Below are 24,198 nucleotides of genomic sequence, written 5' to 3' on the forward strand. Positions count from 1 at the left end.
ATGCAGTTAGTTCATTAATTTAAGTTACTACACAGTCTTTCATTTTGTGAAAAATGCCAAAATCTTTTTATTCATTCTCTACTGATAGACATCATGATTGCTTCCAATATTTTACCATTTGTTCTTCCATATTAAAGTACAGTAAAGAAAAAATAACACTATCCCTAGAAATGGGTCTATCATTTACCCTCAACTGGCACATAGAATGAAATTAGCTTCATTGAAAACCTGTACTTTTTAACTCTATGGTTAAAAGGCATTTGCAAACAGTAATTCAGGACAGAAGATTTAAGTGAACAAATGCACAAAGAGAGGTTGAAGGGTATTGTATAAAGAATTCCTGAAATGGGTGAGTTAATTAATCTCTAAAGTAGCTGCCAATTCTTCAGTGTTGTTGAAACTAATGAAGTCCTGACTGGGCAATCAAATCTCTTCCTAACTCTCAAGGAATTAAGTTTTTAATTTTAATTCTACTGTAGTTGACATACAATGTTCTATTAATTTCAGGTGTACAATATAGTGATTCATTAAATCTATTTATGACTCAGTGCTCGTCATGATAAGCACTATCATCTATTTCACCCCTCTCCCCACCCCAACCACCTCCCCTCTGGGAACCATCAGTTTGTTCTTCAAAGAAATAAGTTTGTTTTCCACTTTTCATAATTATATATAGCGATACATGCCCCACTTACAAAAATACACATACACCAAAATTTCAACATTATTTCTGAGGCGCATTATGGATAATTTTGTATGGTTTTTGTTTGTATTAATAAGTTTTATAAAAGAACATACTTTATAAAGGGAAAAAGCTAGTAATGCTTCAGTGAGTATCTTTATGCATGCATACCCCCACCCCCACCATACAATTATTTTTGTATTTTGGACTATTTTATGAAGACACAATGTAAGGAGTAGAATTATGGGATAAACCAGGGTTTCGTAACCTAGGCAGTACTGACATTTTGGACCAGATAATTCTTTGTTATGGTGGGTAAGGTAATGGGGGCAGGGGAGGCACGTTTCTGTGTAGGACATTTATCAGGACTCCAGGCCTTGACAAAGGAGATGCCACTAGCAATACTCACTCCTTCGGTTGTGACACCCAAAGATGTTTTCAATTATTGCAAATGTCCTCTGGGAGGCAAAAATCACCACTGAATGAGAATCACTGAGATAGAGGTTTAAACATTTACTATTATTCTTACTATATTAAGACTACTGTTCCCTAAATTAAACAAAATACCTTTAACTATGTCACTGTACCTGAATATTCTAGGGAACTTAGGCACCTCATGGCACTGTTTGATAACAGACTGGTGAAGTAATGGTGGCAATTACTAAATCTAATGTTCCCCTATAGACCACCTGAAAAAGTAAGATAACAGTGACCTGAGTCCCATGAAACGAAAGCAATTACTCATGCATAGCAAAGCTTTTTCTCCTACCCCCTCAATCATGCATTCTTAATGGGAGCAGCACCACCCCAAAAAGGGTAAAAATTTGTTCTTGGGAGGGTTAAAAAAAAATCTTAAACATTACAATGGTTTGTGGCTCTCCAAAGGGCCACTGTACATAAACAAAAACACAATATATCTACAGTATCAAAATACCATGGAGGAGCAATTAGAAGGAAAATGTCTAAAAGGGCGCGTTGGGAGGCATTAAAAAAAAAAGTTGAGAAACACATGCATTAAGAAAGGAAAATAAATGTTATTTTATACTTGGTTTTAACAGGTTAATACGGGGCACTTACTTAAGAGCTAATGTTTATTAGAATTTAGGATCATTCTCTCCCAGTTTCAAGAAAGTAATATGTGGATGATAACACAAACTTATGAGGGGAGGTAAGTTCTATACCCATATCCTCAATTATTCTTCTGACCTCCATGACTTAAAGTGGCTAATTTTCATCTCTGGAGTGCTACCACAATTCCAAGGAAGAAGGGGAGAAAACAAAGGCATCCGATCCTTTTAAATGGCACTGACCTCTTGATATAGTAAGACTTTCAAGCTCATTTATAACCAAAGAAATGCAAACAGAAATGAAATATTTTCACTTATCAGATTTACAAAGACACTGTTAAAATCAGAAATATTAGGGAAGCATGGTGAAATGAACACTTTCCATTGTTGATAGGAATATAAACTGGTGTGAGCTTCTGGCAATTCAAGTTCATAAAGACAATAAATACATATTCATAATGAAAAAATAAACATATTTTTGCCTCAACAGTTTTATTTCCAGGAATTTATTCCAAGGAAATAACTGGACAGGTAATGACATATGCTCCTGTCCACTGTGCTACTCTTTATAAGAGGAAAAAAAAATCTAAATGGATATTATAAAAAACTGATTAGTAAATCTACATAATGAATGAAAATGACACAGAACTCTATGCACTGAGATAGAAAAATCTATGTGTTGAATGATGGCATTTATGTTTAAAATATATATTCATACATGTATTTACAAGTATGAAGGACATGCCCCAAACTTTTAATTATGGTTATTTCTTGCCATTATGAAGGGACTTAATTCTTACTTTATACGCCTGTATTAAACAAATCTCTGACATAACAATTTGCTTTTTTTTTTTACAGTCAGTAAAGTCAAAAATGTTGTCATTGGAAAATGCAGGATGGTAATCATAGAAAGGAAGGGACTAATTTTAACATTCTTTCTAAACCTAAAAATATTCATTATTGGAAGTGTTCTTTCAAGAGGTTTCCTTTTTATTTCAGAAATTATTACCCAACTAGAACTAGGGTTACTTATCTAATCATTATGACAGCTTCAAACCTATCTTCCTCAAGAAATATTCTATAGCTAAGAGTTACATATGAAGGCTGAATTCTAAGAACTAAGTATATAAAATTTAAATGAGCTTGATTATTTTTGTTCTGAAAAAAGTCACCAATTTTCATCCCACTCTCTTAATCTATTACTCTTTTCATCCCACTCTCTTACTTTATTACTTACCCAATATTTACACAAAGAGCACTCCTAAGGGCTCACTAGGCATTTGGAATGAGCCCAAAGAAGCTTCTGTTTCAGGCAGTAGGTCAACCACCAATCCTGGGCACGATGTTTTCCTTCCCTATCACTGTGAGAGGAATACAGCGTTTTGACATGAAAGCACCTTGTTCTTCACGTATACTATACAGAGGAAGAATACCCAATATACTGTAAGAATGAGAGGTGGGGCAGGGGAAAGGTTAAGTGGACTCTGCTTGAATCCTATTCTTAACAATTTATAATTTGATGTAATCTTGAACAAGAGACAAATCTCTGTGCCTCAGGTTTCTCACAGTAAAATGAGGGTAACGATAGTACTTATATCAGAGGATTAAATGAGTAAATAACATGTCAAGAGCTCAGAACATATCAAAAAAGTTAGTTACGGTAATTGCCATTGTTATACTTCAACATTCAATTCAATGTCCTAAATTATGAAGCTTAGAACAAAAATAGTCACAGAGCCTTTAACTGAGAATATTTTGCCATGAGTTCCTAACCAAATTCACCTTAAACTGAGGAAAGACAAATGGATCCAGACAAATGGGTTCATACTAGATCGTAAAGAGCCTTGAAGCCTCTGCTAAACATCATGGATTTTTATTATGTGGTTAATATACCAACAACAAAGGTGTTTTGTTTTATTATTTATTTAAAAAATATTTTTTGATGTTTATTTATTATTGAGACAGAGAAACAGAGCATGAATAGGGGAGGGGGCAGAGAGAGAGGGAGACACAGAATCCGAAGCAGGCTCCAGGTTTCAAGCTGTCAGCAGAGCCCAACGCAGGGCTAGAACCCACAAACCGTGAGATCATGACCTGAGCCGAAGTCAGACGCTTAACTGACTGAGCCACCCAGGCGCCCCTAATGTTTGTTTATTTTTGAGAGAGAGAGCAAGAGAGAGCGAGAGAGAGCGAGAGCGAGTGAGCGAGAGAGAGAGAAAGAGAGAGAGAGAGAGAGAACATGAGCATGAGTGGAGGAGGGGCAGAGAGAAGACGACAACTAGAAGCAGGCTCCAGGCTCTGCACTGTAAGTACAGAACCTGACATGGGGCTCGAACTCACTAACAAACTACAAGATCATGACCTCAACCGAAGTTAGATGCTTAATAGACTGAGCCACCCTGGGGCTCCGCAACAACAAAAGTTTTTAAAAAAGGATGAAATGAAGGGCTCAGAGGAAGACTCATCATCCTACTACGTAACTCTGCTAGTAAATATTTCTATAGTATATTCCATAGTATACTTAAGACATTAACTTTTCTGCCTTTGCTTCTAATTATTAAGGGAAGTATTTCCTCACTGCTTTTAAGAAGCACAGTGATGTGTCATGTCAGTTCAAATATGCCTAAAATTTTTACTTCTGATTTTTATTTATTCATTTAAAATTTTTTTATTGTTTATTTATTTTTGAGAGAGTGACAGAGCACAAGTCAGGGAGGGGACAGAGAGAGAAAGACACAGAATCCGAAGCAGGCTCCTCTGAGATGTCATCACAGAGCCCGGCATGGGGCTCAAACTCACCAACTGTGAGATCATGACCTCAGCTGAATTTGGACACCTAACCAACTGAACCACCCACGTGCCCTTTTACTTCTGATTTTTAAATATAGGCAATTCCATGGGAGTAAGTAAAGCTAGAATTTCCACATGCCTAATCTTCAGAATACTACACCACTAATTAGTAAAGTCTATAGGTTATAAAATCTATCAGTAGATCCTTTCACCAGATAGCACTAGCAAGTGATAAAGTAATAGTAATAACAGTAGTTTATTAAGTGCTTTTAATATGTCAGACATTGTTCTAGATGTTTTACAAGTATTAATTCATTTAATTCTTTTAACTCTGAATGAATGCATTTACTTAATTTTACACGAAAACCCTAAGGTAGAGAAAAGAAAAGTCCCTCTTCCAAGGTCATTATTTAGCTGGGAAATGGCAGACCTGGGATTTGAACCCAGACAGTACAATACCTCAAGTTTACGTTCTAATAGACTATTCTATTATGATCTTACCAGAACTGAAAGTTCAACAACAAACCATGTATTTTTACGTAGCATCAATTCAAATATATGTTATGTTTTATTTTAAATAAAGGCATTTGCCTTCATATTTTGAAATAATTATTGTGAGTTATAGTGGACATTTTAATTGCCTCACTGGCAATCTCTTACCACCATCTACCTCCTAATCCATAACCATACTTTGATGAATAGAACCCATTCCTTACTTCTAGGGGCATCCACTTACTGGTCAGCTGAAGAAAATCACTATCTTATATTTTCCTTGACACAGTGACTCAGGATTGGGCCAATGACTTAGATGGCCCAATTGTGGTGAATTTCAGGTTTCCTGTTCAGTAATGCTGGGGGAGAGGCACTCCTGGATATTTACTGCAACTCAGACTGTTACTAGGAGCATTCTATGACCATGAGGATTCAGCTGACACCACTGAAGATACAATGGAGAATCAGCAAAAAACTGGGTCGTTAATGATGTAACTGAGTCATTTTATCTATTAACCCTCAAGTCCATCCAACCTCTGGACACTGAATTATGACAGCCAATAATCTACCTTTTTATAGTTCAAACCAGTTTGAAGAGGGTATTTTATTTCAAGCAACATAAAGCATCCTAAATGACATAAATAATTAAAAGTTTTCTTCTTTCTACGTTTCATCTTTCATTTCTGAGCAACAGAAAAAACTAGTCTGTAAACTGTAAACTATTACAAAATTCGGAAGCAGCATATAATATCTAAAGGAATTTCAGGAAAAAAAACATTTTGTTCCACCATCAGTTATAAAAGCTTATTTTAATTTAAAGCAGAAAGAAAATCTACCAAAATTTGAAACTCTTGAAGGAAAAAACAAATGAGTAAGTATCTATATAATTCTCCACTCACGGGCATTTAATCTTTTAAAATATATTTCAAGAACAATTTTAAAATCTCAAGAATAAATAAAACTATTCCTCATAAAAATAATCCATCTATTTTATTAGTATTGGTACCATTATAAGTGTTTTTGGAAGACTGAATAAAAGGATCTGTGTAGTTACTTAGCATGGATTAAAATTACTGGAATTGGGGAGAATCAAAACCATAATTTTCTATGTCTCACATCATTATGAAAATACTTTGAAAAGTTCCAGTTATATATTACATTTTGCTCTTTTAAAAATTAGTTTCACCGCTACAAAATAATAATAGGAAACAGGTTAAGTATGTGGTACTGGCTTTAGTAGACAGTATATTAAGAAAATGGATATAGCAGGTGAAATAAAAAGTACATTTTCCTTCAAATAACTGATAAATATTTGAGCACTTAATAAAGCAGTTCTCAACTGGGAGTGGTACCAACCTGGGCGGTGGGGACATTTGGAAGTGGCTGGGCAGTCTGACTGTTCCAAGACTGGGAAGCACTTTAGGCATTTAGCGGGCAGAGAACAGAAATGCCAGCCTCCCTGCAATGCATAGGAAAGCCCCACGTAAGAAAAAAACTGTCCTGTTCAAAATGCCAAAAGAGCCCCTACTAAGAAACACTAGAATGCAGAAAGGAGAGTAGATATATGTGCATACCATAAACTGAATGCCAGCACTAAATGTGGCATGTGTTTTGTATTAACTGTGAAGAAAATATGTACCATAGGAACTGCAGCAAAAAAGAAATAATGGAGAGGATGAGCTATCGTGTATTTTCACAGATGGCTAGAAAATAATAGATGAGGAAAACATTCTGGGATTAAGCATGGTAACCCGCCTGGGTACACTCCATTGAATACGCGAGGAAATCAGGTGGGAACAGACTAGGCTGGTCCATATTTAACATGGATCCCTCGTATGAATAGGAAAATGTTCTGCTCACGGTGTGACTCTGTCTAAACTCCCTGACACGACATATAAGGTCCTGCAAGGCTCAGTCCCAGTGGGGCTCTCTCCAGCCTCATCCCCTATCACTTACCAACTCTCACCGTAGTTTCTAGACACACCAAACTATATACACTGTCTTAAATTTACTACTTTATCCTTTTGCATCTGACATTCTCACCTCAAGACCATTCTGAACTCCTTGTTTTTGAGCAAGTGACCACCCCAGTAAAAACACATTTTATAAAGAGGTATCGGGCAACAGTGTATCAAATGACAGAGGTAAGGAGACACTGAGGTTGGGAAAGCACTAAAAAGTTCCTCAATAGTCCAGGACAAGACAAAGTGGGCCTGCACGGGAGATACAGTTGATAAATACCACACTGAAGGAAGTAGAAAGGGACACGCGCTAGAAGCAGATCATGAAGAAGCAGATCTGGTAATTAGGCAAGGACTCCCCTAACTGAACCAGCCTAGGAACCCCAAGGTGATCAAGACTGTTTCCTATTTCCATTAATGCTGGCTAACTGCTGTTACTGAAACCTACAACTTCTGTGATGCTATGTCACAGAAACTTCCTTACCATTCTCTACATGGCTACAGTAGAATGCCTGGAAATGCCTGTTTGGTGGAACCAATAAGTTTCTACTCATTCACACTGTTTTTTCCAAGTCCATGCTGTTGCTCTGAAACTCTTCCCCCAACTATATCCAAAGCTGTTAATGGCAGAGAAACCACAGAGCAAAACATTTTCAATTAGTGAGTAAGTTTGTACTGAGCCCCTATTATGTAATCCCTCAAAGATCACTGCAAAATCCACTTGTTCCCCCATGACCACAACTGCTAAACCCATCATTTCATTTTCCTTAGCTCTTTTCTAAAGTCAGTTTGCAGTGAACTATAATCCTACTACTTACAGGGTATCATACAAACAAAATAGTGTGCTTTATGAAGTGTATCAGCACATAACTGCCTAAAGAAAAAAGTGCTACTGACATTAATACAGAGGTAGATGGGTACATTATTGCAATATAATTAAAATGCTGTAATGTTATCCAAAGAAAAAAGCAATTTTGTCAGCTGTACATGGTTATTTCTTTACAAGAGAGACATCTAGTGGCTGACTTCTAAAACAGGATTAGAGCTCAATTATTAATTCACACTGTTGTTAAATAATGGGAACAATTCTATCTTCATACTCTAAGTCCAAGAGATACTCACAGATAGACAACTAAAGAACTTGAGGCAAAAGGGAGTTAAAAATTCAGTTGTAAGCTGACAGTTGTAAAGGAATGGTAAGAAGGACTGGGTTGCTTAGAGGTCAAGGAAGGTCAAAAGTTGGGTCCCTTTCTGGGGAATGGGTGATTAGCCCACACAAAAGAGCCCAAGCCTGGAATTTAGCTAAAAATACTTTTGGGGAAGGGACCTCTCAGTCCAAGTCTTTCTTCCAATTGATAAGTCAAAATGCATTCTCGACCTCAGTGCCAAATTCTCAGATCCAAACAGTCAGAAAAATAAAATGAGGGACTCATGTAGCCAAATGAGACATGCTACTTAATCCAGGCACAACCAATACATCTATAGGTTTGATATCCATGGCTTCCTGGAGCAAAACACTAAAATACTATTGAAAAAGAGTAGCAACTGTGGATAAAAATATATGTTTTTTTGTATGATAGCACCAGAATACTATTCAAAGATTCTATTTACAACTCAAAATGTATAATGGTCCTGCCCATATCAATACCTTTTAAAGTTATAATTTTAAAAAATTTATTTATTCTTAAAATAAACATTACATGGCAATGGTCTAAAATTCAAAAGGTACAAAACAGCACATAATTCCCATCCCTATCCCTTTCTACCCAATTTCCTTCCCTAAGATAACCACTGTTACCAGTTTATAACTTTACTCACTATTTCTGACAATCATTCCATATTAGAACATTCAGACCTACTTGTTCTTTTTCCATTGTAAATACATACCATAATTTCTTTAAATAGTCCACTATTGATGAATTATTAAGATTCATATTACTCTTTTACTATTATAAGCAACACTGCTTGAATATCCTTGTACATATTTCATTTTCTATGGTTTCATCTATCACATAAATTTTTAGAAGTAGAATTGCTACATCTTCCTGATTCACCTCTTTTCCACTACTGACTTTACCTTTGTACTGGGACCAGTACTTATTTTAACAACTAGGACATTTTAGAAAATATAATCTGAAAATCTCAATAGCATACATTAAGAAATCCCAGAGAAATAAAATACAGACTGAGCTCATCAGCAAGTAAAAGATATCTTTAGGAACCAAAAGGAAGTAAAAACTAAAGATTATGGTGGAATGCTGAAGCTACACCTGCTTCAAAAGCCTTTGCCAATCTTGGTAACAGAGACGTTTGTCAATAGCCACGGGGTGATAGAAGACAAATCTTGGGCCCACATAAGCTGGAGACCTCAAACTGGAATCATAGCATAAAACCCGTGAAAGGGTAAACCAGAAAAATCCTGCATATTATCAAAGGAAGACAACTAGGAAACTTGTCGACCTCAGTTTGGGCTCTAGGGAGAAAGGTAAAGGGAATAGAGGGAAAGATCTCAATTGAAAATGAGAAACTACAGTTTCCACAAATTGGTTGGGGTTCAAATTATTCCTACAAGTACAGTCTGGGAAACTTAAACTTAAGACAAAGAAATTAAAGAGGGTCCTGAATTGGTGGCATGGAGTATCTTGGCATAAGTAAACACATACCAGCTTCGTATCAACTTGAGTTCACGGCTACATTTTAGATAAAAAAAGGAAACCAGCCACCATAATCAAAAGTCAGCAGAAACAGCAGACAGCAGTAACAGACTTCCAAGAACTTCTGATACTTGAATTATTTGCACAGATAATAAATGTTCTAAATTATTAAACAAAGGGGAACTTAAACATGAGAAAGGAATACAGGTCTATCTAAAAGACCAGATAGACTGCAAAAAGAAACAGACTTACTTTTTTTTTTTTTAACTTGGCTTGGAACTTTATTTTTTTTATTTTTATTTTTTACAAATAGTTTATTGTCAAGTTGGTTTCCACATAACGCCAAGTGCTCATCCTCACAAGTGCCCCCCTCCATGCCCATCACCCCCCTCGCCCCCCACATCCATCAGTCCTCAGTTTGTTCTCAGCATTCAAGAGTCTCTCATGGTTTGCCTCTCTCCCTTTCCCCCACCATTTCCCCCCTTCTTNGTTTCCTGAGGAACCTCCACACTGTTTTCCAGAGGGGCTGCACCAGTTTACATTCCCACCAACAGAAACAGACTTTCTAAAAATGAAAAATAAAATCGAAACAAATACTCAGTGCATGAGCTAAAGATAGATTAGACATAGCTGTGGAGAGTAGCTTGCAATAAACTACCTGAATAAACTACCCTGAATGTAGCAAAGACAAACAAATAAGAAATTAAAATAATACCTTAGAATTTCCAGAACTGTCATATTCAAAAAGCACAAATCCCAAAGATAAATAAACTTAAAAACAACAACAACAACAACAACAACAAAAACCATGAGGGGCACCTGGGTGGCTCAGATGGTTAAGTGTCTGACTCTTGATTTTGGCTTAGGTCATGATCCCAGGGTCATAGGATCATACCCCACATACCTCTGTCAGTGCAGAGCCTGCTTGAGATTCTCTCTCCCTCTCTCTCTGCCCTTCCCCACCTCTCTCTCAAAATAAATAAATTATACATTTAAAAAATATAAGAAATTAAAAAATAAATAAAAAACAAATCACATGAAGACCTAGATCACAGTGAAACTGCAGTACTCCAAAGACAAAAGTGAAGATCTGAAAGTCAACTGAAAGAAAAAAATAAAGACTATATAAAAAACAGTGCTCTCAACAGTGGCAAAAAAGGTAAGAATACAGTGGAATAACTAAACAGAATTACTGAAATGTCCAGATATTTCATATTCAGCTAAACTATCATGAGGGTGAGCTATATGATTCCATATATGGAATTTTAAATCAGGCAAAACTCATCTTCAAGGGAAAAAGAACAAGTTGTCTGTGGGGAGGAGAGGAGCTAACAAGGAAAGACCTTGCTGGGGTGATGGTAATATTCTATATATTCATAGGGACTGTGTTATACAGATACAGGCATACCTCAGAAATAATCATGGATTCAGTTTGAGACCACCATAATAAAAGTAAATATTGCAACAAAGCCAGCCAAATGAAGTTTTGGTTTCCCAGTACATAAAAACTTATTTTTACACTATATGGTAGTCTGTTAAGTGTGCAATAGCATTATGTCTAAAAAATAATGCTAACCATCATCTGAGCCTTCAATGAGTCATAATCTTTTTGCTGGGGGAGGGTCTTATTTCATTATTGATGGCTGCTGACTGATCAGGGTGGCAACTGCTAAAGACTGGGGTCACTGTGGCAATTTTTAAAATAAGACAACAATGGGGCGCCTGGGTGGCTCAGTTGGTTAAGCATCTGACTTTGGNAAAAGACAACAACCAATGATTTCTCTGTAGCATGTGATGCTGTTTGACAGAACTTTACCCACAAAACTTCTTTCAAAACTGATGTCAATCCTCTTAAACTCAACTACTGCTTTATTAGCAAAGTTTATATAACATTCTAAATCCTTTGTCATTTTAATCTTCACAACACCTATACCAGTAGTAGATTCTATCTTAAGAAATCACTTTCTTTGCTCATTCACAAGAAGCAGCTCCTCATCCACAGAAGTTTTACTGAGACTGCAGGCATTCAGTCACATTTTCAGGCTCCACTTCTTTCTTTCCTTTTTTTTAATGTTTACTTTTGAGACAGAGATAGAGTGCAAATAGGGAGGGGCAGAGAAAGAGGGAAACAAAGAATCTGAAGCAGGCTCCAGGCTCTGAGCTGTCAGCACAGAGCCCAATGCGGGGCTCAAACTCAACATACCGTGAGATCATGACCTGAGCTGAAGTCGGACGTTCACCGGACTGAGCCACCCCGGCGCCCCTTCAGGCTCCACTTCTAATTCTAGTTCTCTTGCTATTTCTACTACATCTGCAGTTACTGTCTCCACTGAAGTCTTGAACCCCTTAAAGTCATCCATGAGGGTTGGAATCAATTTCTTCCAAACTCCTGTAAATGCTGATATTCTAACTTTTCCCCATAAATCATAAATGTTTTTTAATGGCCTCTAGAATGGTGAATCTTTTCCAAGAGGTTTTCAACAGACTCTGTCCAGATCCATCAGAGGAATCACTATACATGGCAGCCACAGACTTCTGAAACGTATTTCTTAAATAGTAAGACATGAAAGTCGAAATGACTCTGATTCATGGGCTACAGAATGGATGTTGTGTTAACAGGCATAAAAACAACATTCATCTTATTGTACATCTCCACCAGAGCTCTTGGATAATCAGCTGCATTGTCAGTGAGCAGCAATATTTTGGAAAGAAATCTTTTTTTCTGAATAGGAGGTCTCAACAGTGGGTTTAAAACACTCTTGAAACCATGCTGTAAACAGATATACTGTTATCCAGGCTTTGTTTTTCCATTAATAGAGCATAAGCAGAGTAGATTTAGCATTATGCTAGGACTTTTGGAATGGTAAATGGGCCTTGCCTTCAACTTAAACTCTCCAGCTGCATTAGTCCCTAATAAGATAGCCTGTCCCTGAAGCTTTGAAGCCAGGCATTGGCATCCACTCTAGCTATGAAAGTCTATGGCATTTTCCTCCAATACTGCTGTTTTGTCTACATTGAAAATCTGTTGTTTAGTGTAATCACCTTTTTAAATTATATTAGCTAGATTTTCTGGATAACTTACTACAGCTTCTAGAGCAGCACTTGCTACTTTACTTTGCACTTTTATGTTACAGAGAAAGCTTTCCTTAATTTCAAAAACCAACCCCTCTTAGCTTCAAAATTTTCTTCTGCAGCATCCTCATCTCCTCAGCCTTTATAGAATTAAAAAGATTTAGAGCCTTGCTCTGGATTAGGGTTTGGCTTACAGAAATGTTCCTGGTTTATCTTCTATCCAGACCACTTTGTCCGTATCAGCAATAAGTCATTTTGCTTTCTTAACCATTCGTGTGTTCACTAGAAAGCATTTTTAATTTCCTTCAAGAACTTTTTCATTGCATTCAGAACTTGGCTGTTTGGCATAAGAGGCCTAACTTTAAGCCCATCTTGACTTTGACATGCTTTCTTCACTGAACTTAATCATTTCTAGCTTTTGACTTAAAATGAGCCAGGAGACCCTTTCTTTCACTTGCACACTTTAGGAGGTTACTATAGGGTTACAAATTGGCCTAATTTCAATATTGTTGTGTCTCAGGGAATAGGAAACCTGAAGAAAGGGAGAAAGATGGGGAGATGGCCAGGTGGTGGACCAGTGAGAACCCACACAACATTTATCAATTAAGTTCACTGTCACATGGGTGCAGTTTATGGCACCCCAAAACAATGACAATAGAAACATCAAAGATCACTAATCACAAAGGTCACCATGACAAATACAGTAATGAAAAAGTCTGCAATACTGTGACAATTACCAAAATGTGACACAGAGACAGGAAATAAGCAAATGCTGTTGGGAAAATGGCACAAATAGACTTGCATGATGCAGGGTTGCCACAGACCTTCAATTTGTAAATAACAGTATCTGCAAAGCACAATAAAGTGAATGAAGTGCAACAAAATGGTATGCCTATCTATGCATTTGTCAAAACTTAACAAGTGTATTCTTAAGATCTGTGTGTTTCAGTGCATGCAAATTTTATATAAATAGGAAAAGTGGGCTTCCTATCTTTCAGACAATTGTTTAAACTTTGTTTTTCATTGGACATATCATAGATGTCATTCCATGACAATATTTCTACAATTAATTTATTTTTGTTTCATGGCTACCTAGAATTCTGTTTTGTGAAAAGAATCAATTTGACTCAACAACTTGAGGGTGTTGCCAGTTTTTACACTATTAAAAACAATGCTGCAACAGATATATATACATCTCTATAAACTATACTAATACATCCGTAGTACAACTTCCTTGAGTAGGCATGTATAACATTTTGAAAAATATTACCAAATTGCCTTCTAAAATGACCACTAATGTATAGTCTCATCAATAGTGGAACAGCAAACTGGTCTGGCTAACTCACACCTTCATTATTTTTGATTATTATCAATAAATACTTATATGCCACATATTATATATAACATACATAGATCTTTCTATGACACATGTAAATATGTGTCTTTCCATGACCACCTATTCTTATCCTTTGCCCCTTTGCCCCTTTTCCTAATTAGGTACTAGTCTTTTTTCGTATCAATGCATAAACACTCTTTGTCACACATGTTAAAGATTTTTCTTTTTTGTCCTGTTAGTCTTTTGAGTTTACTGTGGTCTTTTTTAACCATACAATTTTTAAAAATTTTTATGTAAACTTTAGTTATTTTTTTCCTTTATGGCCTTGGATAAAGTATTTCCTCTCTAAGATCATGAAAATACTAGTATTTTTCATTTCAAGTTTAGGATCTTGATCTACCTGAAGTTCTAGTTAAAAACCCAGCTTTCCTCTGACAAATGGCAAGCTAAATGATTATCACCCCATTTACTAAGTAATTATCTTCATTAATTGGAAATGCCACCTTCATCAGATGCTAGAGTACCAAAAAGCCTTACATCTACTTTCTATAATTTAAGCTAACTATAGATTTCCATGTCAACATCAAAAAATTTTACTAGAATTTCATAAATTTCAATGAGTCCAGTCTTATTACTCTTTATCACATTTTTCCTGGTGCTTCTATGCTTACTTTTCAAAATGAGCTTAAGACATATTATCATAAACTCTTTCCATCTTTTCAAAAAAAAAAAATTCCCAAATCAAAACCAAACAAATTTAATATTTTGATTAAGATCACATCAAATATAAAGATCATTCATTTAAGAAATGTTATTTCTATAATAGTGAGTCTCCTAAGGATACCATTTTCCATTTGTTCCAATCTATTAAGTCATTCAGTACAGTTTAGGTTTTCTTCATATAGATCTTTCATATTTGTTCCAGCAGTAATTGATTAGCAATGGGTGAAAGTGAACATAAGTTTATATGTCCCACAAAGAGAGGAGGTAAAGGAGTTACCTCTGAGTCACTATTTATTTTATTTTTTAATGCTTATTTATTTTTTAGAGAGACTGAGTGCAAGCAGGGGAGGGGCAAAGAGAGAGGGAGACACAGACTCTGAAGCAAGCTCCAGGCTTGGAGCTATCAGGGCTTGAAGCAGGGCTCAAACTCACAAACTGTGAGATCAAGACCTGAGCCGAAGTCAGACACTTAACCGACTGAGCCACTAAGGCACCCCTGAAAAAATCACTATTTTTATTACTTTAAATTTTTTTTTTAACATGTTTTATTTATTTTTGAGAGACACAGCGTGAGCTGGGGAGGGTCAGAGACCGGGGGGGGGGGGGGGCGGGGGNGTAGTTGAAGTCGGACACTCAACCGACTGAGCCACCCAGGCACCCCAAGAATCACTATTTTAAAGAAGTGGTCTGAGATCTGCTCCAGAGTAAAGCTCTTATATTTTTTAAGAGCGAATATCAATCTTGCTTTAGCTTAAGATTTTTTTTTTAATGTTTATTTACTTTTTTGAGAGAGACAGAGAGACAGATGGAGTGCATGTGCATGGGGTAAGAGTAGGGGCGGAGAGAGGGAGGAAGAAGAAGAATCCCAAGCAGGTGTCATGCTGTCAGCAGAGCCTGACACAGGGCTTGATCGCATTGTGAGCTCATAACCTGAGCTAAAATCAAGTCAGAAGCTTAATCAACTGAGCCACTCAGGTGCTCCTCAACTTATTCTTAATATTTGACATCCCTGCAAATTCATCAGTTCTCTAAAATTCATCACTATTAAATACATTTTTGACCTCACAGATAGGTTAGTGTTATATCCCACCTTTGACTATAACATGAAAATTACATTTCTTATCCTTATAAAAATTCACACATCACACAATTCTGCATATGTGATTTAGGAGATTCATACTGCTCGAATACTGGTCAAATATTTCTACCATAAAGGATGTCTGGGTGTGCAATGAACCTATACTTCTAAGGTACCTATTACACTTGCTACATAACCTGCAGATAGTTCTACAGAGGTAACTCAGGCACAATAACGTAGCATTAGCCACGCTTCGCATGAAGGTATTTATTTATGTCTTTTATTAAGTTTTGTATTTTGAAATAATTTCAGACTTCATAGAAAAGTTACAAAAACACCACAAAGAATTCTTCACTCTGTTCAGAAATTAACATTGAAATGTTTAAATTTAAACAAGTTCAATTTGAGTTTTTTATTAAACTGTAACTCGAGCTGCTTAAATAAGCAAATGGGCAGTTTAATTCTGTAGGTGTTGTAATAGTCCTTTTAGTATACAGGCCGGAAATCTCATGTGACCAGTAACAAAGTTCCCAAACAGGTGAAATTTAAAGTTTTTCCATTAACTCCTTTGCCAGCAAAACCCGCCCAAGCCAGTTCACAATCATTATTTACCCTCTGTAATGTAAATATTTGCAGGTTTCACAGTAGACATTGTATTGTTTATGTAAGGCTGTCTCAGACCTCCTAGAAATGAATATAATATGTAAATTTACCATATCCCCAAGGATTTCAGGTAAGACAAGCAGTGCCAGGTTCTACTTTAGTTATCATTTTGTTTAATCCTCTCAATCCAGTAAATTCAATCTTGCCTAAGGTCACCTACTGTGTACTAAATGGCAGAAGCAATATTCAAATTTAGCTTTATTTGAGTCAAAGCATTAATCACTTTTGAAAGTTGAAAAACAGTACTGAAAATGAGTCTCTTAAAAACAGACTACTGGGGCATGGAAAGGGAAAATAAATTCTTTGAAAAGATTTAGTATCTCCTCCTTCCAGCAAGTCAAATTTTATACTTGAACTTTTAAGATATCACTCTGAAACGTGTAGTCAAATGTTTCATATCTCAGTAGCAATTAAATAAAAGGAAATCTTAAAAAACGTCATTTGAATCAAATTAGCAACATTTTTTTAAGAGATAACTCAGTGGCAGCAAGATGTTTAAACAGGTATTCTTCACATATTACAAATGGAAATGAAAATTAGTTTAGTCCCAGTTTATTATTACTAGTCACACTTTTAGATGAGAAAACTGAGACAAAAAAAAGTTAGGTGGTTGAGCTTAATATCACATAGCTAGGAGAAGGCTAATCATAAATTTGAACCTAGGTAGCTTGGGTCCACTTTGTGCTCTTAATCACTCCATTTTCCTACCTCTATACTGTACAGAATTTTTTTTTTACAACTATTTAAAATGAATCAAAATGACTGTAAGACCAAATTAAAGGATAAACAGACTGGTAAAAATATTCCCTATGTATGCAACAGAATAAGATAAGCTGTAAACAGAGACATCTTAAAAGAGAAAATTCAAGAGCTCAGTCTTTCCAATAATTAGACATGCAAGAAAAATTTGTATTCAATTAAAGTTCAAGTATAACTACAATAGGCATTCTCAAACTTTTCTGATGAAGATACAAAGTGGTATGTTTTGGGCAGGGGTAATTTGAAGTCTTTCTCAAAATTTCATTTTATTTTTTAATGTTTATTTTTGAGAAAGAGTACGCATGTGCAAGTAGGAAAGGGGCAGAAAGAGAGGGAAACAGAGGATCCGATGTGGGCTCTGTGCTCATAGCAGAGTGCCTGATGTGGGGCTTGAACTCATAATCCATGAAATCATGACCTGAGCCAAAGTCGGACCCTTAACTGACTGAGCCCCAGGGGCCCCTCTCAAAATTTTAAATGCACGTAGTCTGATCCAGTAATTCTACTTCTAGGGATTGACTGCAAAGAAAAAATCATGTAACTACACAAAACAATTTCTTCAAGGAGGAATTATTTAATGTAATTACGGCATTATTTCTAATAATTAAAAACCAGAAATAAGCTAAATGTTCACAAATATGGTAATAATTAAAGAAAATATACTAGTGATAACTGGAATATACTACTTAGAAATACAGCAGGTTTGTATTAACAAATGCAGCTGCAGAGAAAAGTATCCTTTTATTCATAAAAATATTAGTAATGTTCAACTTGAAAAGACCCATGTAATTTTGCATACTCTAATGTACTTAACGTTGTATTTTATTAATGGAAAAAGAAGAAAACATGATTAGAAGAAACATGAAATGTTATCAGTGGTCATCTCCACACAGTGGAATTTATAGGTGCTATTTTTCCATCAAACTTTTTTTTTTATGATGAGGATATATTAGTTTTACAACTGCTACCTACACTCATTTCTTTCTACACTCCAGTTAGGTAAATTAATACACTAATGGTCACAACTTTACACAATAGCTATCATCAGCTCCATTTTACATATGTGAAAACAGCAAAGAAGTTGAATCTAAAGGGGAACCCTCCTGCACTGTTGGTGGGAAGGCAAACTGGTGCAGTGACTCCAGAAAACAGTATGGAGGTCCTCAAAAAATTAAAAACAGAATTACCCTACGACCCAGAATAGCACTGCTAGGAATTTATCCAAAGGATACAGGCGTGCTGATTCGTAGATGCACATGTACCCTGACGTTTATAGCAGTGCTATCAACAACAGCCAAACTATGGAAAGAACCCAAATGTCCATCAACTGATGAATAAAGAAGGTGTGATGTGATTCCACACATAATGAACTACTACTCGGCGATGAAAAAGAATGAAATCTTGCCATTTGCAACAACATAGATAGAACTGGACGGTATTATGTTTAGTGAAATGAATCAGTCAGAAAAATACAGATACCCTACGTTTTCACTCATATGTAGAATTTCAGAAACTTAACAGAAGGCCACAGAGGAAGGAAAGGAAAAACAAGCTACAAAGAGAGAGGCAAACTCTAAGAGACTCTTAAATACAGAGTACAAACTGAGGGTTGATGGGGGATGAGCGGTGGGGCAGGGAAAATGGGTGATGGGCACTGAGGAGGGCACGTGTTGGGATGAGCACTGGGTGTTGTAGGTAAGTGATGAACCAGAGAAATCTACTCCTGAAGCCAAGACTATTATTCTGTATACACTGTATGTTAGGTAACTTGACAATTATTAAAAATGTTTAATAAATATTAAAAAATTAATAAAGCCTACTAAGTATGTTAATAGGCTTTATTAAGTATGCTAATCTCCTCATGGGAAAACACTAAAACATATAAGAAAAACCAACCCCAAATCATTGTAAATTCATGAGCAAAAGGCATTAATGCAAAAAGAGTCTAATCTGCCACTTCATAGATCTGAGGTGTTCCAAAATAACTGAATATAAATTTGGATTCTAAATCCAGGAAACATACTGAATGTTTATTTTTGGAGAAAAAAATATCTAACCTATGTTCTTGTACCTAGAGACCCCAAAATTTTACATTTGAGGGTTCATGCTTTTTAGAGCTGAGAACTAAGCTCTCATCAATCATTCTGAATGGTTTCCTTCATAACACAGGAATATAGTTTATATTTGAGAAGACATAAACCAGTTACCTTAAATTTCAAACAAATTATGTCAATTTCTAAATATGTCAGTTTGAAAATGCATAGTGGAATCATCTCATATTTGATAAATGCAAAACATTACTTTATTTCTGGAAGGCTACCCAGGAAAAAGCAAAACCACGTTTATAAATATTTCTCTTAAAACATAAAAAATAAATGGAGAACATCATCTTCTAATATAATATCTTTTGAAAAGGTGAAAAGTTTATTAGAATAATGATAATTCTGACGGTTCTGCCTTTTCAATTTATGAAGTGGTAAAACTGGAAGCAAACCTTAGGGTTATACCTAGTACAACCCCCATATCATGCAGATGAGGCCCAGAGAAATTAACTTCAGGTTACTAAATTGCAGTTACTAAGTTACTGAGAGGCTGAAGAAAGAGGAACTCATTCAGGATTTTTTTACTCTAAATCCACAACATGGACATTTGAAAAGTATTATCTAATAATTTAGTGGACTACTTATAATATTTTGGGATTCTGTTCCCCTCTGTACTAATGGGACCTTTAAGACCTAACACTCTCAGAAAGCAGCAGACTAATCTCTATTGTATCATCTATACTCAGATTTACTACAGAGTAAATGTTTTCCAAGACTCCCTCTACCTCAGTATTGGCTTTCAAGTGAAAGCCAAAGTAGAAAGGATTATAAAAGCCAAACCGCTGGAATCAAAACTGTGCAGGGTCCTGCTTTGATTCATTATTTTGCCCCTGAAATCTCTGAAATACTTCCATGGTATCTCAGGTCTCAGACACACAGACACAGACACACACACACACACACACACACACCCCCATAAGCCCAAATTTTTATTATTCACATGACATAAAATTAGTTAAAATTTTTAAATGCTTATTTTCAATTTGTACAACCATCTTGCCACAGACCAGTGACAAAAAGCTCACAGACCTTGGGCAGCAATGCTCTATACCAAACCAAACCTTCAAAGATGTTCCTGATCAATTCAGAATACCTAATATACTAAGAATGAAGTTAGAAACTTACTTCTTATCAAAAAATGTTGAATTTTCTTTCCTCTTCGTGAATCCATTGGGGAGAAGCTTTAAATTAATACCTTGTCGTCTGGCACGATTTTTCATAAAATACATCTAACGACCAAACATAATAGACAAATTAATTTTAAAATGCCTTAAATTTCAAAAGTGAATACAAAAGTGTTCAGAATATAATAATTAAGATTTATTGAGCACTATGTTTCCACAAACTATGCTAAACATTAGCATCTCATTTAATCCTCATAATACTTTGAGACCTATACCTAGGAAGGAAAGTTAATGAGATGCCAACATTATACAGTCAGAGCCTGTATTAAAACCCAGAATAGATTAATTCTGGAGGCTGTCCTGCTATTCATATGCTCTGTAAGCCAAAAGAAGGATTTAATGAGATTTTTAAAAACACAGGTCATTTGGCAATTCATATGGGCTACTTGTACAGTTCCTTTTCTTTTACTGAACTTTTGATGTTTGTTTATTTTAAGAAAAAGAGCTGGTGCACAGTTGCATGAGTGGGGGAGGATCAGAGAGAGAGAGAGAATCCCAAGCAGGCTCCAAGCTCAACACAGAGCCTGTTGCAGGGCTTGATCTCATGACCACAAGATCACAACCTGAGCCGGTATTAAGAGTCAGATGCTTAACCAACTGAGGCTCCCATGCACCCCTTACTGAGGTTTTATACCATATTCAGCTATATACATGCCTGTTTTTGTTACTATACAGGTAGTTCTTTGAAGGGAGGAACCATGGCATTGCCTTGTACAAGGTGTAACTTAAAGTAGCCACTGCTGTAGGCTATACAAAATGGGATATGTGAATATCCTGGCTCTGACATGTGTTACTCCACTACCCATCTGGGTTGGCTGAGCAGAACTAGGCAATTCCAGAAAGTAGTGAAGGAAATATAATATCATTGAATTTTCTTCCTTGATCACTCAAAAGGCAAAGTATAAATCCAAGTTTTTGGTTTTGCAATGCAAACAGAGAATTAAATCATAAGCCAAGGGAAAGGAAGAGTCAGCTATCATTGGATAAAGAGAGAAATAATTTAAGAAATTACATGCAATTTTATAACTTATAGGGCTTTGGTTTCAGTAATGGGAATGATTATAAGGACCAACTCTCCCATTTAAAACATCTAAGAATCCCAGAGAATGGGGGAAAGACACATATGTAATAAAATACATTTCAAAATCACCTTAAAAACATTGGAGAGCTGACAAAAAACAAGAAAATACAAGTGAAAACTAGGAGAGGTAAGCAAAGCATTAATAAGAAATGAGCTGAAAATTTTCCAGTTTTGGTAAATTTTCTACATTCTGGCAAATACAGGCTTTTTCTTTCAACAACCTTCTTGGTAAGAGGGTAGGAGTTATGACCCTGTAACCTTTTTGGGAACCACTCATGAAATGAAGCTGAGTCATAGAATATGCCTAATTAATAATCAGATAAGGGTGAACCAGAAATAAACCCTACCCCCAGAGCATGCTAGGAAATTTACATTGGAATGACAGTGGGGGAATGGGGGGGTGGGAGGGGAAGGAAAAACTATTCGTAAGAAGCTGTGGTCATGGGCCAGTTCTTACTCAGATTTGAAATGATCTGCCTTGCTTGTGCGGTCAAGGGAATCTTAAACTCTCAACTTGACTTAAGATAGGCCCAGATTTGCAATATTCCCAGGTACCTGGCAGAATAAAAGAAGGCTTGTGTCCTACTCTTCAAAAAAGTTCTCACAAATAATTTAAGAAAAAAAAAAGTAGTACTCAATAAAAAAATAAGGAAGCATAAAGAATACAAGAAAACAAAGGTTAGAAAGCAGGGACCAAAAGAGAAAAAAAGAGGAAGCTGAGAATTCCCCATGTATTCAGACACTAAAGGATCATACACAGAGTGTAGAACAGCTACGCAAAATTTAAAAAAATAAATTAAAAAAAAACAGCTTGAAAATACTTGCAGTGAAGAGAAACTATAAAAACTGACTCAGCAAATTTTTATAAGAACTAAATAAAACTAGAACATATCCAAAATACATTACAGGGGAAAAAAGAAAAAAATCAGATAAGTTAAAGGATATGTAAGAAGTTAAAGGATAGGTAGGGAGAAGATTTAACTTATATTTACGGTAGTTTTAGAAGAAGAGAGAAGGAATAAGAAATGGGCTGAAAATTTCCCAGAACTAATGAAAGACACAACACAGATTCAAGAAATCTAACATTTCTCAAATAAGTTGAATAAAAAGAAACATGCATGCTCATATTATAGTACAAATAAAGAACAGCAAAGATAAAAAACACACAGCCAGATTAAAAAAGATTTCAAAGATGATTAAAAACAGATAACTTTGCAACAATAACAATGGAAGCCATAAGACATTGGAACAATAATTCTAAACCCAGAATTCTATACAGAAAAATCCTTTTAGAGTAAAGAATGGGAAATGGGAAATGAAGGGGTGCCTGGGTGGCTTAGTTGGTTAAGCGTCCAACTTCGGCTCAGGTCATGGTCAGGTTCATGGGTTCAAGCCCCGCATTGGGCTCTGTGCTGACAGCTAGCTCAGAGCCTGGAGCCTGTTTCAGATTCTATGTCTTCCTTTCTCTCTGCCCCTCCCCTACCACTGCTCGGTCTCTCTCTCAAAATAAACAAACATTAAGAAAAATTAAAAAAAAAAAAAAAAGAATGGGAAATGAATAAAAATTCAAACAAAAACCTATAGAGTGCCCCAAGAGATGGCAACCAGCAAACCCTCTCTAAAGGATATTCAAAAGGATGTGCTTGAGGCAGAAAAAAAGTGATCTCTCAGAGGTAGGGTCTGAGATGATAACAGAAGGACTAAAGAGCAAGGAAAGTGGGAAATATAAAGATAAACCCAAATAAACACTCGCTGGCTGAATAGAACAGTAATTACTGAATGGAGATTTTTTAAAAAAGTCAATTTAAAGAACTGGAAACAGTAAGAAAACTCAGCATAGGGTTAAATGGAATTTAGGTTAACTGCTGGTAAACTGATATCTGCCTGCCACTTATCTTTATAAATACATTTTGTTGGAATGTAGCCCCCACCCATTTGTTTAAGTATTGTTTATAACTGCTTTCTTGCTAACAATGGCAGAGCTGAGTAGTTGTGACAGAAACCATATGTCCTGGAAGAAGTATTTCCTATTTGACCCTTCAGAGAAAGACTGCCAACTCCTGCTCTAAGGTCTTTTGCACTGTCAGGGGATAAGGTTCAGGTACTGCTTAATGTCAGATATCGGTCAACTAAACATGCATATTGTAATGTATAGTGTAACCAACAAAAGGACAGGAAAAGGGTGTATAACTTGTAAACTGATAAAGAGAAAAATTCAAATGATAAAAAAATAAAAATCAACCCAAAAGACAAAAAAAGGAAAAAAAAACTAGGACAAATAGCAAAAATAAGGTGACACACTTAAAGTCAAAGATACAGGTAATTTTATTAAAATGTAAATGATGCTAATGATTCAGTTAAAAGTTATAGATTGTCAGATGGGAGAAAAAACTGGAAACCAACTATATTCAGAACATAAGAACACAGAAAGGCCTTAAGGAAAAAAAACAGAGCACACAAAACCCAACCAAAGAATTGATAGAGCTTTGTAAATGTTAGTCAAAGCACAAAAAAAGCTAGAGACAGAGAGGGTCACCTCATAATGCCAAAGGTT

At 35.9% G+C, this 24,198-nt stretch overlaps 1 protein-coding gene across 1 annotated transcript in view; it reads right to left on the reverse strand.

The window, feature by feature from the left end:
* The window catches only part of ZNHIT6 (zinc finger HIT-type containing 6), a 59,175-nt gene that overhangs the window by 26,901 nt on the left and 8,076 nt on the right, over nt 1–24,198 (reverse strand). Inside the window, exon 5 of the mRNA XM_077771063.1 lies at nt 20,505–20,608. Coding sequence (XP_077627189.1) covers nt 20,505–20,608 — 104 coding nt within the window. The remainder of the gene's footprint in view (nt 1–20,504; nt 20,609–24,198) is intronic.

Source organism: Crocuta crocuta, unplaced genomic scaffold (assembly GCF_008692635.1).
Source record: "Crocuta crocuta isolate KB4526 unplaced genomic scaffold, BGI_CrCroc_1.0 scaffold125, whole genome shotgun sequence".
NCBI classification, from domain to species: Eukaryota; Metazoa; Chordata; class Mammalia; order Carnivora; family Hyaenidae; genus Crocuta; species Crocuta crocuta.